Below are 17360 nucleotides of genomic sequence, written 5' to 3' on the forward strand. Positions count from 1 at the left end.
TGACGCATTTCTGCAGCTAAGCAAACTTGATAAAGAAAATCTTGTTAGCATGAATAAAGGCAAAAACAGGACACGAAGTCAAGACAAATATACACTGAATGCCCAAATGATATATGTTCTTCATCCTCTACCACTGGTATTAATAAAATTCTATAGCAAAACCTTAAAAATTGAGAGACAGCTCTCCAGTGAATGAGAGGACCCATTATGGCTCTGAATCAGGAAAGAAGCAACAAGCGTATCTTCTGAAATGAAGGAGAAAGAATATTTTGCCAGTAGCAAAGCTTCAAAAAGCCAGAGGCGAGCAAGAACCTTGTTGGGCTGATAGTGTTCACAGAAGACTGGAAACACAAAAGGGATGGGAAAAAGCAGAGAGACATAAGATACATAAAGCAAAGGAGCAAGAAGAGGCTGGAGGTGGTGGTAACAGAGAGGAAGGTTGGGAACAATAGTGAGGGCAATGAATCCTAAAAAACGAGTTGCTTCAAGCTCTTTGGTCCAAGATAGGCCATAAATATACATGTAAGACTGAAATCCTAGGGCAGTCTTTTCAACAATGGTGCTGGAACAATTGGATATCATATGCAAAACAAAAACCAAACAAAAATTCTAGACAGAGACCTTATACCTTTCACAAACACTTACTCCCGATGAATCACAAACCTAAATGTGAAATTCTCAACTATAAAACTTCCAGAAGATAATATAGGAGAAAATCTAGGTGGATCTTAGATTTTATGACAACTTTTTAGATACAACACCAAAGGCATGATCCATGGGGAAAAATATTGATAAATGGTAATTTATTAAAGAATGATTGCTCTGTAAAAAATACTATTAAGAGAATAAGAAGATAAGCTCACAGACAAGGGGAAAATATTTGCAAGACTTGTGTCTGATAAAAGACTGCTGTCCAGAATCTACAAAGAACACTTAAAATTCAACAACAAGGAAACAAACAACCCAGTTTAAAAATGAACAAAAGATCTGAGAAGACGCCTCACCAAAGAATATATGCAGATGGAAAATAAGCATATGAAAAGATACTCAACTGCGTATGCCATTTGGAAGTTGCAAGTTAAAACAATAAGATATCATCCTACACCTATCAGAATGGCTGAAATCCAAAGCACTGACAATAGAAGATGCAGATAACGGTGTGGAACACAAACTCTCATTCATTCCTGCTGCTGCTGCTGCTAAGTCGCTTCAGTCGTGTCCAACTCTGTGCGATCCCATAGACGGCAGCCCACCAGGATCCCCCCGTCCCTGGGATTCTCTAGGCAAGAACACTGGAGTGGGTTGCCATTTCATTCCTGGTGGGAGTGCAAAGTGGTACAGCCACTTGGGAAGACAAGTTTGAGAGGTTTCTTTATAAAACTAAACATACTCTTACCATATGATCTAGAAATTAAGCTCTTGGGTAGTTACTCAAATGAGTTGAAAACTTGTGTCCATACAAAATCTGCACCCAAATGTTTACAGCAGCTTAACTCATAATTGCCAAAAATCGGAAGCAACCATGATGTCTTTAACAAATGAATGAATAAACAAACTACGGTACATCTAAACAATAGACTATTTAGTACTAAAAAAAAATAAGCTATCTGGTCATGAAAAGATATGCAGGATCCTTGAAAGCATATTGCTAAGTGAAAGAGGCAAGTCTGAAAAGGCTACATGCTGTATGATGTTAATTATGTGACGTTCTGGAAAAAGTGAAAATAAAAAGAGAGTAAAGAAAATCAGTGGTTGCTGGGGTCTGAGAGAAAGGAAGAAAGGAAGAGTAGGTAGAATACACAGGATTTTTGTGGGAGTGAAATTATTCTGTACAGTCTACTGTAATGATGGATCTATGACATGATATATTTCTCAGCACCCACAGAACTGTATAACACCAAAAGTAAACCTAATGTAACCTATGGACTTTAATAAATAATTAAGGTCAATATGATATCAATATTACATTAATATCGGCTCATCATTAGTGTGCCATGCTAATGCAAGATATTAATAATAAGGGAAGCTGTGTGTGAGTAGAGAGAGAATATATGGGAACTCTTTGCATTTTCTGCTTAATTTTTCTATAAACCTAAAACTGCTTTGAAAAATAAAGATTAGTTAAAAATATATACATACAGGAGAACAGTGAGGAAGCTAACAAAGTTGAAAATCTTTTGCATCCCAGATTAGGCAGAAGGAGAGGTTAATTTTTATCTACACTATTACAGTATCAAGTTTAAGTTCCCAGGAGGCCAAAGGATGTTTTTACTCAGGACAACATGTTACTTGATGATGTTAGATAAACTTTAATTTTGTCACCATTTTTGGAAAATAAGTATTTTATTCAAATACTTTAAAGTTTAACCAAACATAGGTGATCTTAATTTTTAAATAGCCAATATTTCCATAATTATATACTGATGCCCCAACGTTGCATCCTTGGGATCAACTGTAGAAGGCTGGGTCCAAAATAAAGTTCCTTCAAAGTGTGGGTTGAGCTAGCCCCTCAAGAGCTTTTCAGTGGTTCGTGCATGCAAAGTAGCTTCAGTCGTGTCTGACTCTGCGATTCCATGGACTATCACCCTCCAGGCTACTCTGTCCATGGGATTCTCCAGGAAAGAATACTGGAGTGGGTTGCCATGCCCTTCTCCAGAGAATCTTTCCAACCCAGGGACTGAACTCTTGTCTCTTGTGGCTCCTGCATCATAGGCAGATTCTTTACCCCTGAGCCACCAGGGATAGAGAGAAAATGTCCCAGGCCTTGGGAACTGCGACCGGGAAGTGGATTTCTACCAGTTTCTTATCAGGAAAGAAAACTTATATGCAGCTTTCTCTGCACACATTTTCTCAGTATGACACCTTCAAGCCAGCCTCACTCTTCTTGTTCAACCAACTGAAAATTCCCTGTCAAATCTTGCAATAAAATTAATATCTGCATATAACTTCTTGCCAGTAGTAAAATCAATTTCTTTGGCTATTACTGTCACTTCAAATAAACTGAGGGGGTAAGGGGAATAAAAATTTGAACTAATTAGTACAGAAAATTAATTTTAATTGAGGCTATTATTAATAAAATTTACTATATAATTTCAATTTGCTACATAAGACTCAGCTTTGCTTTTTAGGAATGAAGTACTATCTTGTAACATGTAAATCAACTGCTTCTCCTATACAATTTTTACATACATTCTTAGAAACATTATATATAAAAGCCAAAGGATCTTAGGCTGAGGACTTAATGGAATATGATGCTCTTATTGCTTATCTTAGGTTTTGAGCAAAATATAAGTCCTTCAATTTTCTTTTGGTTTATATTACCAACTATGTACCAGAAAACCTCAAAGTTTCCATTTTCAAAATATTCAAAAGAAAAAAATCAACGTTTATAAATTTATTTTTATTTTAAGCAAAATAGAAAGGACTGTGAATGTATTATCTGGTAGCCCATGGTATATCTGATATTTTTCTTAACAAATAAACAGAAAGGGTGATGAGGCCCAATAGCTCATTAGATGTGCCTTTAAACCATTAATGCACCATCTTGATGTGTTGAGATGGAACTTCAGTCAGCTTCAGTGTTACACAATGCAGGAGGAGCTGGCTAACACACTCTGGGTTGCTGCATGGCAACGAGTAATAGTATCAACAAGGTGTGATTACTTCTGTTTGAAATGAAGAAAGAAATGCAACAAAGAGGTTTCATGGTATCTTCAGGTCAAGCTGACAGGAATGACCTAGGGGATATATCAAGTAACACATGGAAACCAAGTCAGGAAAGGCAGAAAGGCAGAAAATCTTGACGAACTGTGTAAGAACCTAAAATACTCCCTCAGAAGAGACCATCACAGCTGTAAAAATCTACCCCAAACCAAATAACAACTGAAAAACCAAACCCAAACCTAGAGGAAGCCTATTGATGTGGCACTCGGAAAGGAAAAAAAAGGAATTGATTGGAAAACAGGTTCAGCACATGCAGCAGAGGCAGAAGGAAAAAACAAAACTAAACCACTTCCAGCAGTGAGGAGCCCTATGGGAAACCCCTCAGAGCATACAAAAAAGAGAAGTTTTTTTGCTCTCCAGAAAGCAGGAATAGAAGGAACTTACCTCAACATAATAAAAGCTATATATGACAAACCCACAGCAAACATTATCCTCAATGGTGAAAAATTGAAAGCATTTCCTCTAAAGTCAGGAACAAGACAAGGGTGCCCACTTTCACCATTACTATTCAACATAGTTTTGGAAGTTTTGGCCACAGCAATCAGAGCAGAAAAAGAAATAAAAGGAATCCAAATTGGAAAAGAAGAAGTAAAACTCTCACTATTTGCAGATGACATGATCCTCTACATAGAAAACCCTAAAGACTCCACCAGAAAATTACTAGAAATAATTAATGACTATAGTAAAGTTGCAGGATATAAAATCAACACACAGAAATCCCTTGCATTCCTATACACTAATAATGAGAAAACAGAAAGAGAAATTAAGGAAACAATTCCATTCACCATTGCAACGGAAAGAATAAAATACTTAGGAATATATCTACCTAAAGAAACTAAAGACCTATATATAGAAAACTATAAAACACTGGTGAAAGAAATCAAAGAAGACACTAATAGATGGAGAAATATACCATGTTCATGGATTGGAAGAATCAATATAGTGAAAATGAGTATACTACCCAAAGCAATTTATAGATTCAATGCAATCCCTATCAAGCTACCAACAGTATTCTTCACAGAGCTAGAACAAATAATTTCACAATTTGTATGGAAATACAAAAAACCTCGAATAGCCAAAGCGATCTTGAGAAAGAAGAATGGAACTGGAGGAATCTACCTGATTTCAGGCTCTACTACAAAGCCACAGTTATCAAGACAGTATGGTACTGGCACAAAGACAGAAATATAGATCAATGGAATAAAATAGAAAGTCCAGAGATAAATCCACACACATATGGACACCTTATCTTTGACAAAGGAGGCAAGAATATACAATGGATTAAAGACAATTTCTTTAACAAGTGGTGCTGGGAAATCTGGTCAACCACTTGTAAAAGAATGAAACTAGACCACTTTCTAACACCATACACAAAAATAAACTCAAAATGGATTAAAGATCTAAACATAAGACCAGAAACTATAAAACTCCTAGAGGAGAACATAGGCAAAACACTCTCTGACATACATCACAGCAGGATCCTCTATGACCCACCTCCCAGAATATTGGAAATAAAAACAAAAATAAACAAATGGGACCTAATTAACCTTAAAAGCTTCTGCACATCAAAGGAAACTATTAGCAAGGTGAAAAGACAGCCTTCAGAATGAGAGAAAATAATAGCAAATGAAGCCACTGACAAACAACTAATCTCAAAAATATACAAGCAACTCCTACAGCTCAACTCCAGAAAAATAAATGACCCAATCAAAAAATGGGCCAAGGAACTAAATAGACATTTCTCCAAAGAAGACATACAGATGGCTAACAAACACATGAAAAGATGCTCAACATTACTCATTATCAGAGAAATGCAAATCAAAACCACTATGAGGTACCATTTCACACCAGTCAGAATGGCTGCGATCCAAAAGTCTACAAGTAATAAATGCTGGAGAGGGTGTGGAGAAAAGGGAACCCTCTTACACTGTTGGTGGGAATGCAAACTAGTACAGCCACTATGGAGAACAGTGTGGAGATTCCTTAAAAAACTGGAAATAGAACTGCCTTATGATCCAGCAATCCCACTGCTGGGCATACACACTGAGGAAACCAGAAGGGAAAGAGATACGTGTACCCCAATGTTCATCGCAGCACTGTTTATAATAGCTAGGACATGGAAGCAACCTAGATGTCCATCAGCAGATTAATGGATAAGAAAGCTGTGGTACATATACACAATGGAGTATTACTCAGCCATTAAAAAGAATGCATTTGAATCAGTTCTAATGAGGTGGATGAAACTGGAGCCTATTATACAGAGTGAAGTAAGCCAGAAAGAAAAATACCAATACAGTATACTAACGCATATATATGGAATTTAGAAAGATGATAACAATAACCCTGTGTACGAGACAGCAAAAGAGACACTGATGTATAGAACAGTCTTATGGACTCTGTGGGAGAGGGAGAGGGTGGGAAGATTTAGGAGAATGGCATTGAAACATGTAAAATATCATGTATGAAACGAGATGCCAGTCCAGGTTTGATGCACGATACTGGATGCTTGGGGCTAGTGCACTGGGACAACCCAGGGGGATGGTATGGGGAGGGAGGAGGGAGGAGGGTTCAGGATGGGGAACACATGTATACCTGTGGCAGATTCATTTTGATATTTGGCAAAACTAATACAATTTTGTAAAGTTTAAAAATAAAATTGTAGTTGGAAAAAAGAGAAGTTTTTTGGAAACAGTAATTTAAAGTTTCCGTTTACTTGCTTTTACATGACAAAGAGAAATGATCTTTTTGGCAAGAAATTTCTAGTCTATAGTTAAAAAAAATCTACAATCTCATACATGGTAAAAAAAAAAAAAGTCAGAAAACAGAACCTTAGTTCTTGAATAAGGATCAGAACTGCAATCTTCTCTTATCAGTGGGAAAAATAAAGTTCAGGGAGGCAAGAGAATTTGCTGAAGGATCACATGTAGTTAAAGGGATAAAAACACATAAGGGTAGAACACACAAGGATAAAACACTGCCTCAGTCAGTGCTTCCCTTGCCTTGAGTAAAAGTAAAATATTATTTTTTACTTTTATTACAAAATGTTTATTGTATTTATTGTGAAATGTTTGGAAAGTACAGAGAAGAGCATTAAAATTCTCCGTAACCTCATCACCCAAAGATAGTAGATAAACAACAAGGGCCCACTATATAGTACAGGGTACTACACTCAATATTTCATAATAACCTATGCTGGAAAAGAATCTGAAAAAGAACATACAGATCTATGTAAAACTGAATCACTTTGCTGTATACTTGAAACTAATACAATGTTGAAAAATTAATCATTCTTCAATTTAAAAATTCAGAGAGACAAAAAAAATATTCTGGCTCAGAAATGAAAAAATAAATGACATAAATCAATATTATCTTACTGTTCCTAATGAATTAATGAAACTAGACAATCATGATCATGTGGCTGTCATCACAAGAAGAGACTAGACATTATGTGTTGCCTGGTGGGAATATATACTGCTACCACCTCTGATGGCAGTCTTGCCAAAGAAGAAATAGAACATATTCTTCCATATCTGAACAGCCCTTCCCCTTTCTTTGTGCGTATCCAAGTTCTACTTATCTATTTTGACCTTTTCAAGCCTCATTTCCTCCGACAAAATTATCTGTAGGATGTATGACTTCTCTAAAGTCTTGTAGTCCTGGGACCAGTGCTGTCCAATAAAAATATGAGTCACATTTTGCTTTCAAATTTTCTAGAAGCTACAGTAAGAACATAAAAAGAAAGAGGTGAAGTTAATTTTACTGATGTATTTTATTTAACCGAATATATAAAAATATTTGATCAATAAAATATTAATGACACATTTTATGTTGTTTATTTCACACTGTCTTCAAAATCTGGTGTGTGTTCTACATAGCACATCTCATTTTGTGACTAGTCACATTTCAAATGCTTGATAGTCACGTGTGGATAGTGGCTAACATATTGGACAGCACACACAGAATCCATTATGCAGTTTAGCAAACGACTATCAGGTCAAGGCAGGCAGAACATGGGTTCTCCATAAAATCAGACTCCTAACTGGAGTAATGTCAGCCTCTTAAACACCCTTATAACATGTCAATACTTTTTTTTTTTTTCAGAGCCACACAGGAAAAAAGTGAGAGAGAACTCTATAGACTGAATGCTTATGTACCCTCTCTCCTCAAATTCATCAGTTCAGTTTAGTTCAGTCGCTCAGTTGTGTCCGACTCTTTGCGACCCCATGAATGGCAGAAAGCCAGGCCTCCCTGTCCATCACCATCTCCCGAAGTTCACTCAGACTCACGTCCATCAAGTCAGTGATGCCATCCAGCTATCTCATCCTCTGTCGTCCCCTTCTCCTCCTGCCCCCAATCCCTCCCAGCATCAGTCTTTTCCAATGAGTCAATTCTTCACATGAGGTGGCCAAAGTACTGGAGTTTCAGCTTTAGCATCATTTCCTCCAAAGAAATCCCAGGGCTGATCTCCTTCAGAATGGACTGGTTGGATCTCCTTGCAGTCCAAGGGACTCTCAAGAGTCTTCTCCAATAACACAGTTCAAAAGCATCAATTCTTCGGCGCTCAGCCTTCTTCACAGTCCAACTCTCACATCCATACATGACCACAGGAAAAACCATAGCCTTGACTAGACAGACCTTTGTTGGCAAAGTAATGTCTCTGCTTTTGAATATGCTATCTAGGTTGGTCATAACTTTCCTTCCAAGGAGTAAGCATCTTTTAATTTCATGGCTGCAGTCACCATCTGCAGTGATTTTGGAGCCCCCAAAAATAAAGTCTGACACTGTTTCCACTGTTTCCCCATCTATTTCCCATGAAGTTATGGAACCATAAGCCATGATCTTTGTTTTCTGAATGTTGAGCTTTAAGCCAACTTTTTCACTCTCCACTTTCACTCTCATCAAGAGGCTTTTTAGTTCCTCTTCACTTTCTGCCATAAGGGTGGTGTCATCTGCATATCTGAGGTTATTGATATTTCTCCCAGCAATCTTGATTCCAGCTTGTGCTTCTTCCAGCCCAGCGTTTCTCATGATGTACTCTGCATAGAAGTTAAATAAACAGGGTGACAATATACAGCCTGGATGTACTCCTTTTCCTATTTGGAACCAGTCTGTTGTTCCATGTCCAGTTCTAACTGTTGCTCCCTGACTTGCATATAGGTTTCTCAAGAGGCAGGTCAGGTGGTCTGATATTCCCATCTCTTGAAGAATTTTCCACAGTTTATTGTGATCCACACAGTCAAAGGCTTTGGCATAGTCAATAAAGCAGAAATAGATCATTTTCTGGAACTCTCTTGCTTTTTCTATGATCCAGCGGATGTTGGCAATTTGGTCTCTGGTTCCTCTGCCTTTTCTAAAACCAGCTTGAACATCTGGAAGTTCACAGTTCACATATTGCTGAAGCCTGGCTTGGAGAATTTTGAGCATTACTTTACTAGCGTGTGAGATGAGTGCAATTGTGTGGTAGTTTGAGCATTCTTTGGCATTGCCTTTCTGTGGGATTGGAATGAAAACTGACCTTTTCCAGTCCTGTGGCCACTGCTGAGTTTTCCAAATTTGCTGGCATATTGAGTGCACCACTTTCACAGCATCATCTTTCAGGATTTGAAATAGCTCAACTGGAATTCCATCACCTCCACTAGCTTTGTTCATAGTGATGCTTTCTAAGGCCCATTTGACTTCACATTCCAGGATGTCTGGCTCTAGGTCAGTGATCACACCATCATGATTATCTGGGTCCTGAAGATCTTTTTTGTACAGTTCTTCTGTGTATTCTTGCCACCTCTTTTTAATATCTTCTGCTTCTGTTAGGTCCATACCATTTCTGTCCTTTATCGAGCCCATCTTTGCATGAAATGCTCTCTTGGTATCTCTAATTTTCTTGAAGAGATCTGTAGTCTTTCCATTCTATTGTTTTCCTCTATTTCTTTGCATTGATCGCTGAGGAAGGCTTTCTTATCTCTTCTTGCTATTCTTTGGAACTCTGCATTCAGATGTTTATATTTTTCCTTTTCGCCTTTGCTTTTCGCTTCTCTTATTTTCACAGCTATTTGTAAGGCCTCCCCAGACAGTCATTTTGCTTTTTTGTATTTATTTTCCATGGGGATGGTCTTGATCCCTGTCTCCTGTACAATGTCACGAACCTCATTTCATAGTTCATCAGGCACTCTATCAGATCTAGGCCCTTAAATCTATTTCTCACTTCCACTGTATAATCATAAGGGATTTGATTTAGGTCATACCTGAATGGTCTAGTGGTTTTACCTACTTTCTTCAATTTAAGTCTGAATTTGGCAATAAGGAGTTCATGGTCTGAGCCACAGTCAGCTCCTGGTCTTGTTTTTGCTGACTGTATAGAGCTTCTCCATCTTTGGCTGCAAAGAATATAATCAATCTGATTTTGGTGTTGACCATCTGGTGATGTCCATGTTTAGAGTCTTCTCTTGTGTTGTTGGAAGAGGGTGTTTGCTATGACCAGTGCATTTTCTTGGCAAAACTCTATTAGTCTTTGCCCTGCTTCATTCCGTATTCCAAGGCCAAATTTGCCTGTTACTCCAGGTGTTCCTTGACTTCCTACTTTTGCATTCCAGTCCCCTATAATGAAAAGGACATCTTTTTTTGGGTGTCAGTTCTAAAAGGTCTTGTAGGTCTTCATAGAACTGTTCAACTTCAGCTTCTTCAGTTTCATCACTTGAAGCCTAATCCCCAGGGTGAGAGAATTTGGAGGCAGGGCCTTTGGAAGGTAATTAGACCACGAGGTTAGCGTCCTTATGCTGGGATTAGTGTCCTTATAAGAAAAGACAGGAGAGGGACTTTCCTGGTGGTCCAGTGGCTAAGATTCTATGCTCCCAAGGCATGGGGCCTGGGTTCGATCCCTGCTCAGGGAACTAGGTCCTCCATACTATTCCTAGAGATTCTGAGTGCTACATCTAAAACCCAGCAGAGCCAAATAAATAAATATTTTGGGGCTGGTGCACTGGGACGACCCAGAGGGAGGGTATGGGGAGGGAGGAGGGAGGAGGGTTCAGGATGGGGAACACAGGTATACCTGTGGCGGATTCATTTCGATATTTGGCAAAACTAATACAATATTGTAAAGTTTAAAAATAAAATAAAATTTAAAAAAAAATAAAAAAAGAGTAAGAGAGAAGAGACAGGAGAAAGCTTGTTTCTCTCTCTGCTCTCTGGGCTACGTGAGGACACATCTGTAAGTGCTGTTTACAAGCCCGGAAGCCAGCTCTCACCACATGCAGGTCTGCTAACACTTTGATCTTGGACTTCCCAGCCTTCAGAACTGTGAGAAATCAGTGTTTGTTTTCTAAGGCACAGTCTGTGGTACTCTAACAGTTCATGCTGACTGAGACAGTAACCAGCCACCCCGATACTGTGCTAACGAGATGAATCTCTCTTTACATACAAGCACCAGTCCAGTTCAGCAAGGAGGTGTGGGAGGACAGCAGAGCAGGCTTCTCTGCTGCAGGATATATAGAACACAGGGGGAGACAGACAAGATGGGGAGAGCTGAGGCATAAAGATTTTAAAGGCTTCTTTGTAAGTAGTAATATACATAGCTAAAAGTTAGTCCTGCGATGTCCTGATATATATTTCATTGTTCATGAGAACTGGATAGGCTTTTTGAATCAGGATCTGAAAAGCTGCTATAACTGGTTCTAGATACTGCTAGATATTAATAAAGCCAAGCTTTGTTCCTTAGGCATAGAAATGCTTATGTCATTAAAAAATAAATGCCTCAGTTTAATAAACAAAGTATGTCCAGAGAAGCATTCCAAATTCAAAAATCTATAGCACGCGATGATTTCTGTTATTGAAACAGAAGACCTCTTGTTGGGTGATGCTCAGACTTTTATTTAAGGGCTTCTTATCACCATCTGGCTCAAATAGAAATATCTTATTGTCACCACCTGTCTCTACAAGAGATTCTCATGTCCTAATAAACCTTTTAAGCTCTATGTCCCAGTCAAACATATCCCTGGCAACTTTCTCAACAAGGTGATTTCCTTCTGGCTTGGCCCCACCCAGCCTCAGGTTATAGAACACCCTGACTGACGCAATGAAATCCTCGCCCCTTAAAGCGAGTCTCCAGACACTGCCCCTCCAGGGAACTGAAATGAACCATGATCTTGCCTAATCTGTACTTTAAATAGTTATTTTCATTATCCATTTTTTAAACCAGTCACTCCATTTTTTCAGTGGTTTTTCTTTTAATGGCAACTGAATATTTACATTTCTTTGCCTGGAAGGCATGTAGGACTTTTCCTGGTGCTCGCTCAGCTGACTAGCTAGACACACTTGGCTGAATAGTTCTGGGAGACAGAGTTTGGTACCGGAGATGCAGTGGCTGACAGGAAAGATTAGCAACAAAGTCTCCCATGGCAGTTTCCTCTCTCCACCAAGGTCTAAACTTAGAATAGCCTTTCTCTTCCAAGATATAGAAAAAGTAATGGCAAACCTATCAGTGCCTTGACGAGATAAAGAAGATAAAATGAAACAAAAAATAGCCTTTTAATTTCTAAATCAGATTTTTTTTCTTTTAGATGACACTTATCCACATTGCTTTAATTTCTTCTTCCTTTACTTACAGCGTTATAATCAGTATTTTCAGATATGTATTTATAAGAAATATCCAGTGCAATTTTAATGATGATTAGTCTTTTCTAAGTAAAAATCTTTGTGTCCACCAGCACAAATATAAACACTGTTCTATGTATTTCTTTCAATATTTTTCCTTTTTCCAATTAGAATATACCTACATCTAAACCAAACTCTTAGTTGTACTGAAGAGGAGTAGATGGGAAATGGCCTGTGCAGGAGAGACAGCCCTGACCAAGCCTTTGCTTGGGCTAAAGGAAAAAGGTCACGGCCAAGCTTCTGTTCTTGGGTTCATAGATCTTTATTTAACAGAGTTCTTCAGTGAGTGTGGAGTTGGTCATGAGGCAAAACTGCTTGATGTGAGACAGTAACAAAAATTTAGAGACTGAGGTCAGCATAGGGGGAGAGGGGTGGCCAAGAAAATGTAACAAGCCAGGGCCTGGAAAATAGTGCTACTATCTTGACATTTCTTCTGGTGGGGGAATAGCTGGTAAATTGTTATGACAGCATTGCTTAGATTTCAGATTTTTAAAAAGGGTATATTTAAAATTTTATTTATTTAATTTTGACTGCACTAGGTCTTGGTTGCCGTGCGCAGGCTTTCTCTAGTTGAGGTGAGCAGGGGTTTCTTACTGTGCTATCTTCTCTTGTTGCAGAGAATGGGCTCCAGAGCTTGGTGTAGTAGTTATGGCATATGGGCTTCAGTGCCCCTTGGCATGTGGAGTCTTCCCAGACCAGGGATCAACCCATGTCCCCTGCATTGGCAGTCCCATTCTTAACCACTGGACCACCAGGGAATTCCTAGATTTAATCTATTACCTATTGATTGAATCTATCGCCTCAGTTCAATTCAGTTGCTCAGTTGTGCCTGATTCTTTCCGACCCCATGGACTGCAGCACACCAGGCCTCCCTGTCCATCACCAACTCCCAGAGTTTACTCAAACTCATGTCCATTGAGTCGGTGATGCCATCCAACCATCTCATCCTCTGTTATCCCCTTCTTCTCCCACCTTCAATCTTTCCCAGCATCAGAGTCTTTTCCAATGAGTCAGTTCTTCACATCAGGTGGCCAAAGTACTGGAGTTTCAGCTTCAGCATCAGTCCTTCCAATGAATATTCAGGCCTGATTTCCTTTAGATCAGTTGGATCTAAAGGAACTGGTTGGATCTCCTTGTAGTCCAAGGGACTCTCAAGAGTCTTCTCCAGCACCACAGTTCAAAAGCATCAATTCTTTGGCGTACAGCTTTCTTTATAGTCCAATTCTCACATCCATACATGACTACTGGAAAAACCATAGCCTTGACTAGATGGACCTTTGTTGGCAAAGTAATGTCTCTGCTTTTTAATATGCTGTCTAGGTTGGTTGTAACTTTTCTTCCAAGGAGCAAGCGTCTTTTAATTTCATGGCTGCAGTCACCATCTGCAGTGATTTTTGGAGCCCAAAAAATAAAGTCTGCCACCTACTTTCTGATTTAATCTATCACCTACTCTGCTATTCAGTTCCCTCATGCTACTCCAAACCTTCAGTAAAATTCTGCTATATTCAATGGATTCTGTTCATGGTATTAGAAGGAGGGGGTGCTGGTTTCCAAAATAGGGCAAAAGGGACCAAAGAAGAGAGGAAGCCACCCAGAGAAACAGAATAATGGTTTGAATGGCTAGATCAGAAAAATGCCATCTCTGGAGAAAGCATCTGGAATACTGGACTGGAGAGAGAGAAGGGCAATTTTCCAAAGTAAGTGGATTGAGGGCTCTACTGTCTTATTTGCACATTAAAGAGAAGTTTCAGAAGGCTGTAAGATTTGAGGACATCTGGTTCATATTATTCCATATTGGCATTAAAATAATTAAAATACTTGAGTCCCATGGTTCCCCACTGTATTTCCCAGACTAGTGAAATTTAAGGACTGTCAGCTTTTTATTGCATCATGCAAAGATATTTTTAAAACTAATTATCACCATTGTTTCACAGAATAAAGGGCATTTTAGCATACATAAAAGCAAAATAGGAAGAGCATAACCTCAGAACAATTTTTTAAAATTTTGTTTTTATTTGAAATGATCTCACAGTCAACCTACTAAAAAGCATATATTTTATTTAGTTGTAGCTTAAAGATTCCTTAAGTTTTTTTTTCTACCTATTTATTCATTTTTTCAAAAACATTAGTAAACTGTTAGGTGCCAAGCATTATGCTAGGTACTAGGGTGGAGAGAATGTAGCAATACAGATACAGAAATGTATCAATATCTCATGGTTTTCTGGGAGAGTAAAGTAGGTGACCCTAACTGCAAACAGTGTGACTTGTGCTGTGGTAGAGGAACTCACTGAATACTATGGGCAAAAAGGTCGAAACAACAGCTAAAAAAAAAGTCACTCTATCTCTAAGCGGAAGTGTAAGAACTATTAAAGCTTGATGTTAGATCTTACTCTGCATCCGTCATTTGAGTTTCCTTACCAATGATTTAGAGGGAAACTGACAGTACACGCCAGAGATCATGGGATTATTCAGACTTTTATTTTTACTGAGCCAGTAACAGAGCTGGGAACATACTTCAGTGCAATGTCAGCTGATCAATACAGCACACCCAACCAGAAGAACTGGGTTAGGAGGAATGTAAGGAGTAAAAACTGCCACCTCCCCCTCTTGTCTACAGTGGAATGGCTCTGCACACAACCACTCTGCTCACTTTAGGATGTACAACCTGAAGGTCAGTGGGGGACAGGACAGGGTAAGAATATGATGACATAGTCCACGGTGAAGACTAAGCTTAGGATCTGGTGCCAGACTGGAGATGGAGCACTTGCTCGGTACACGCACTGGGGAAATGTCTGGGAGTGGTGATGGGCCCAGTGGTCCCTCTGGCTCAATACTACTCCAAGCTACCAGGTTTCTGAGTTTCTATCCTAAGTGAGAGTTAGGAAGGCACATCTTGGTATCTCAGTTTGGTTCTGAATTTCCTGAGGGAGTCGGGAATGCTGGCACAGCAAGGGATACATACACATTCATACAAATGTATACATACATACACACATTGATTCACAAACGTTTATGTGAAGAAGAACCGGAGGCAGGTACACTGGGGAGTTTTTCCGCTGTGCCTCAAAGGGTACTGTGTTAGAGGGGGGAAGCTAACTATGCATTTTCTCACATTGTGCAACCAGAGTATATGTGTCAAAGGGACAGATGCTGAAACAGTCTTTTCCTTTCCTTGTCTCACCTCAACTTTGGTCAGAAATAGGTCTAGAACTTGCACTCAACTATCCATCCTTATATAAACTCAAAACCTCCAGAGATCGGCTGAGGGCTTCAGCTCTGTATCTCTGGCCGGGTCTTCTGGCTTCTCTGAAGCACATGCGTGTGACGACGATACAGAATCGCAGGCAGTGGCTCTTGCACACACACAGAGGTTCTGCAGCTCTCGTCCATTCTCACACATTCCCATTTTAGATTCTGAGCAGCTCTCCCTCCCCAGGTGCTATGGAATAGAAGGGTCTGACAGAATCAACCAAAAGAGATGAGGTTCCTTCCCCACGGGAGCTTGGGAACAGAGGTGTGGTCATTTTTCTTCTCAGCTTTAAAAATTGTGACTTCCTAGAGAAGGGCCGGACAGGGGACCGAGACCCGCAGACGGTGCGGGGAACCGGCGCCCCTGCAAAGCCCAGTAATGCCCGCGACCAGGCCGGGGAGGCGCGAAGGGAGGCGGAGTTGTCCCCAGGCCGGTGGCAGAGGATGCGGCAGCTCGGGCAGTGACTGCTTTGAAGGAGAAAGGGAACGAGGGTTTCATGGTCCCCGAGGTCTCCCGAGGTCGACTCCTCGGAGACCCAGAGCAGCGGCGGGGCTCTGAGGTCGGGCAAGTTCCTGGGAGCGCGGGGAGCGAGTGTCTTACCTGGCCGGGCTGGCTGGTGTAGTTGAAGGAGTAGATGTTCTCGGTGGGGAGGCTCACCACCCCGCTGTAGATGCGATCGAACTCTGCGCCCCTGGCGGGGTTGCGGGGGTCGCGGCGCAGCGCTGGGGGTGGCGCAGGGCGCCCGGGTGCCACCAACGGCAGAAGCCAGGGCAGCGCGCAGAGCAGCGCCAGCCGCGTGCAATCGCGCATGGTGGGCACAGCGGCCCGGCCGCGGCCAAGCCCAGCGGCCCGGGGGGAGGGGGCGAACGCAGAGCCGGTCCTCCCAAAGCCCCCGGCGGCCCCCGCGCTGTTTTCAGCGCCGCGCTGGCGATGCCTCGCAAGCCCCGCCGACGAGTGCTGGCAACGCGCTGGCAAAAGGCTGATCAAATATTGATGCAGCCTCCTGGGGTCTCCACGGAAGGTCACCAGGCGGAGGTAGTGGGTGCGCAGCAAAGGGGAGCGACCGGGGGCTCCTGCCGCCTTCTAAGTCTGTTTGCTTCCCCCTTTCTCATTTCTGAGAATCTCTCACTTAGCCAACCAGAATTTCAACCGATCTCTTCCCCCTCAACCTCAAAAAGGAAAAAACAGCATTGGAGACATTAAAAGGAAATACCCACTAGTCTTGAAGAATCAAGACCAGCCATTGAGCAGGAAATTCAGTCCGTTTTAAATAAATATGCACCTTCCTGCAAGCGAAGGAACAGAAAGCCTGTCTCCAAAGAGGGTGCACGAGTTCGCATTTCCAGTCTGCTACCTGCAGAGAACTCCGGCTCCTCTGAGAGATGGTTATTAACTCTCAAGTCTCCCTTCTCGAACAGAATTCTCACTTCTCCCTTCCCAGTCACCTGCTTTATTTCCTTATCACCTCCTCCTAATCTCAAGGAGCCTCACGTCATCACTTTTTCTTTCCCTTGCCATACGTGAACATATGTAAATATGTACAGTCATAACAAAATAAATACGTTAAAAAAAAAACAACAACAACAATCTTAACGCTGCCTGAAGTCGAGTCCCGGAAGTTGTCAAGAAGACCCAGAGCAACTGGGTTTGTGCAGAGGGCACACATTCTGCTCCAACTTAGGGTCTCCTTTGTCCCTGCAGTGACTCTCAGATCAGCAGAATCCCCAGGACTCTGTATTGT

At 40.7% G+C, this 17360-nt stretch overlaps 1 protein-coding gene across 8 annotated transcripts in view; it reads right to left on the reverse strand.

The window, feature by feature from the left end:
- Window positions 1-16700, reverse strand: part of SIDT1 (SID1 transmembrane family member 1) — a 107481-nt gene extending 90781 nt beyond the window's left edge. For 5 of the 8 annotated variants that reach the window (XR_015165429.1, XR_015165430.1, XR_015165431.1 and 2 more), the window contains exon 1: window positions 16220-16574. Coding sequence is in view for 3 of the 8 variants with exons in the window: in XM_086405804.1 (XP_086261930.1) it covers window positions 16220-16429 (210 nt within the window). In the remaining 5 variants the exon portion in view is untranslated. Of the gene's footprint in view, window positions 1-16219 lie in introns of all 8 variants that reach the window. The other 3 variants (XM_086405847.1, XM_086405836.1, XM_086405813.1) reach the window with 2 other exon arrangements.
- Window positions 16701-17360: the final 660 nt, after the last annotated feature.

The sequence above is a fragment of the Bos grunniens genome, chromosome 1 (genome assembly GCF_055505025.1).
Source record: "Bos grunniens cultivar Pamir isolate PY7600 chromosome 1, Bosgru_T2T1.0, whole genome shotgun sequence".
Classification (NCBI taxonomy): Eukaryota; Metazoa; Chordata; class Mammalia; order Artiodactyla; family Bovidae; genus Bos; species Bos grunniens.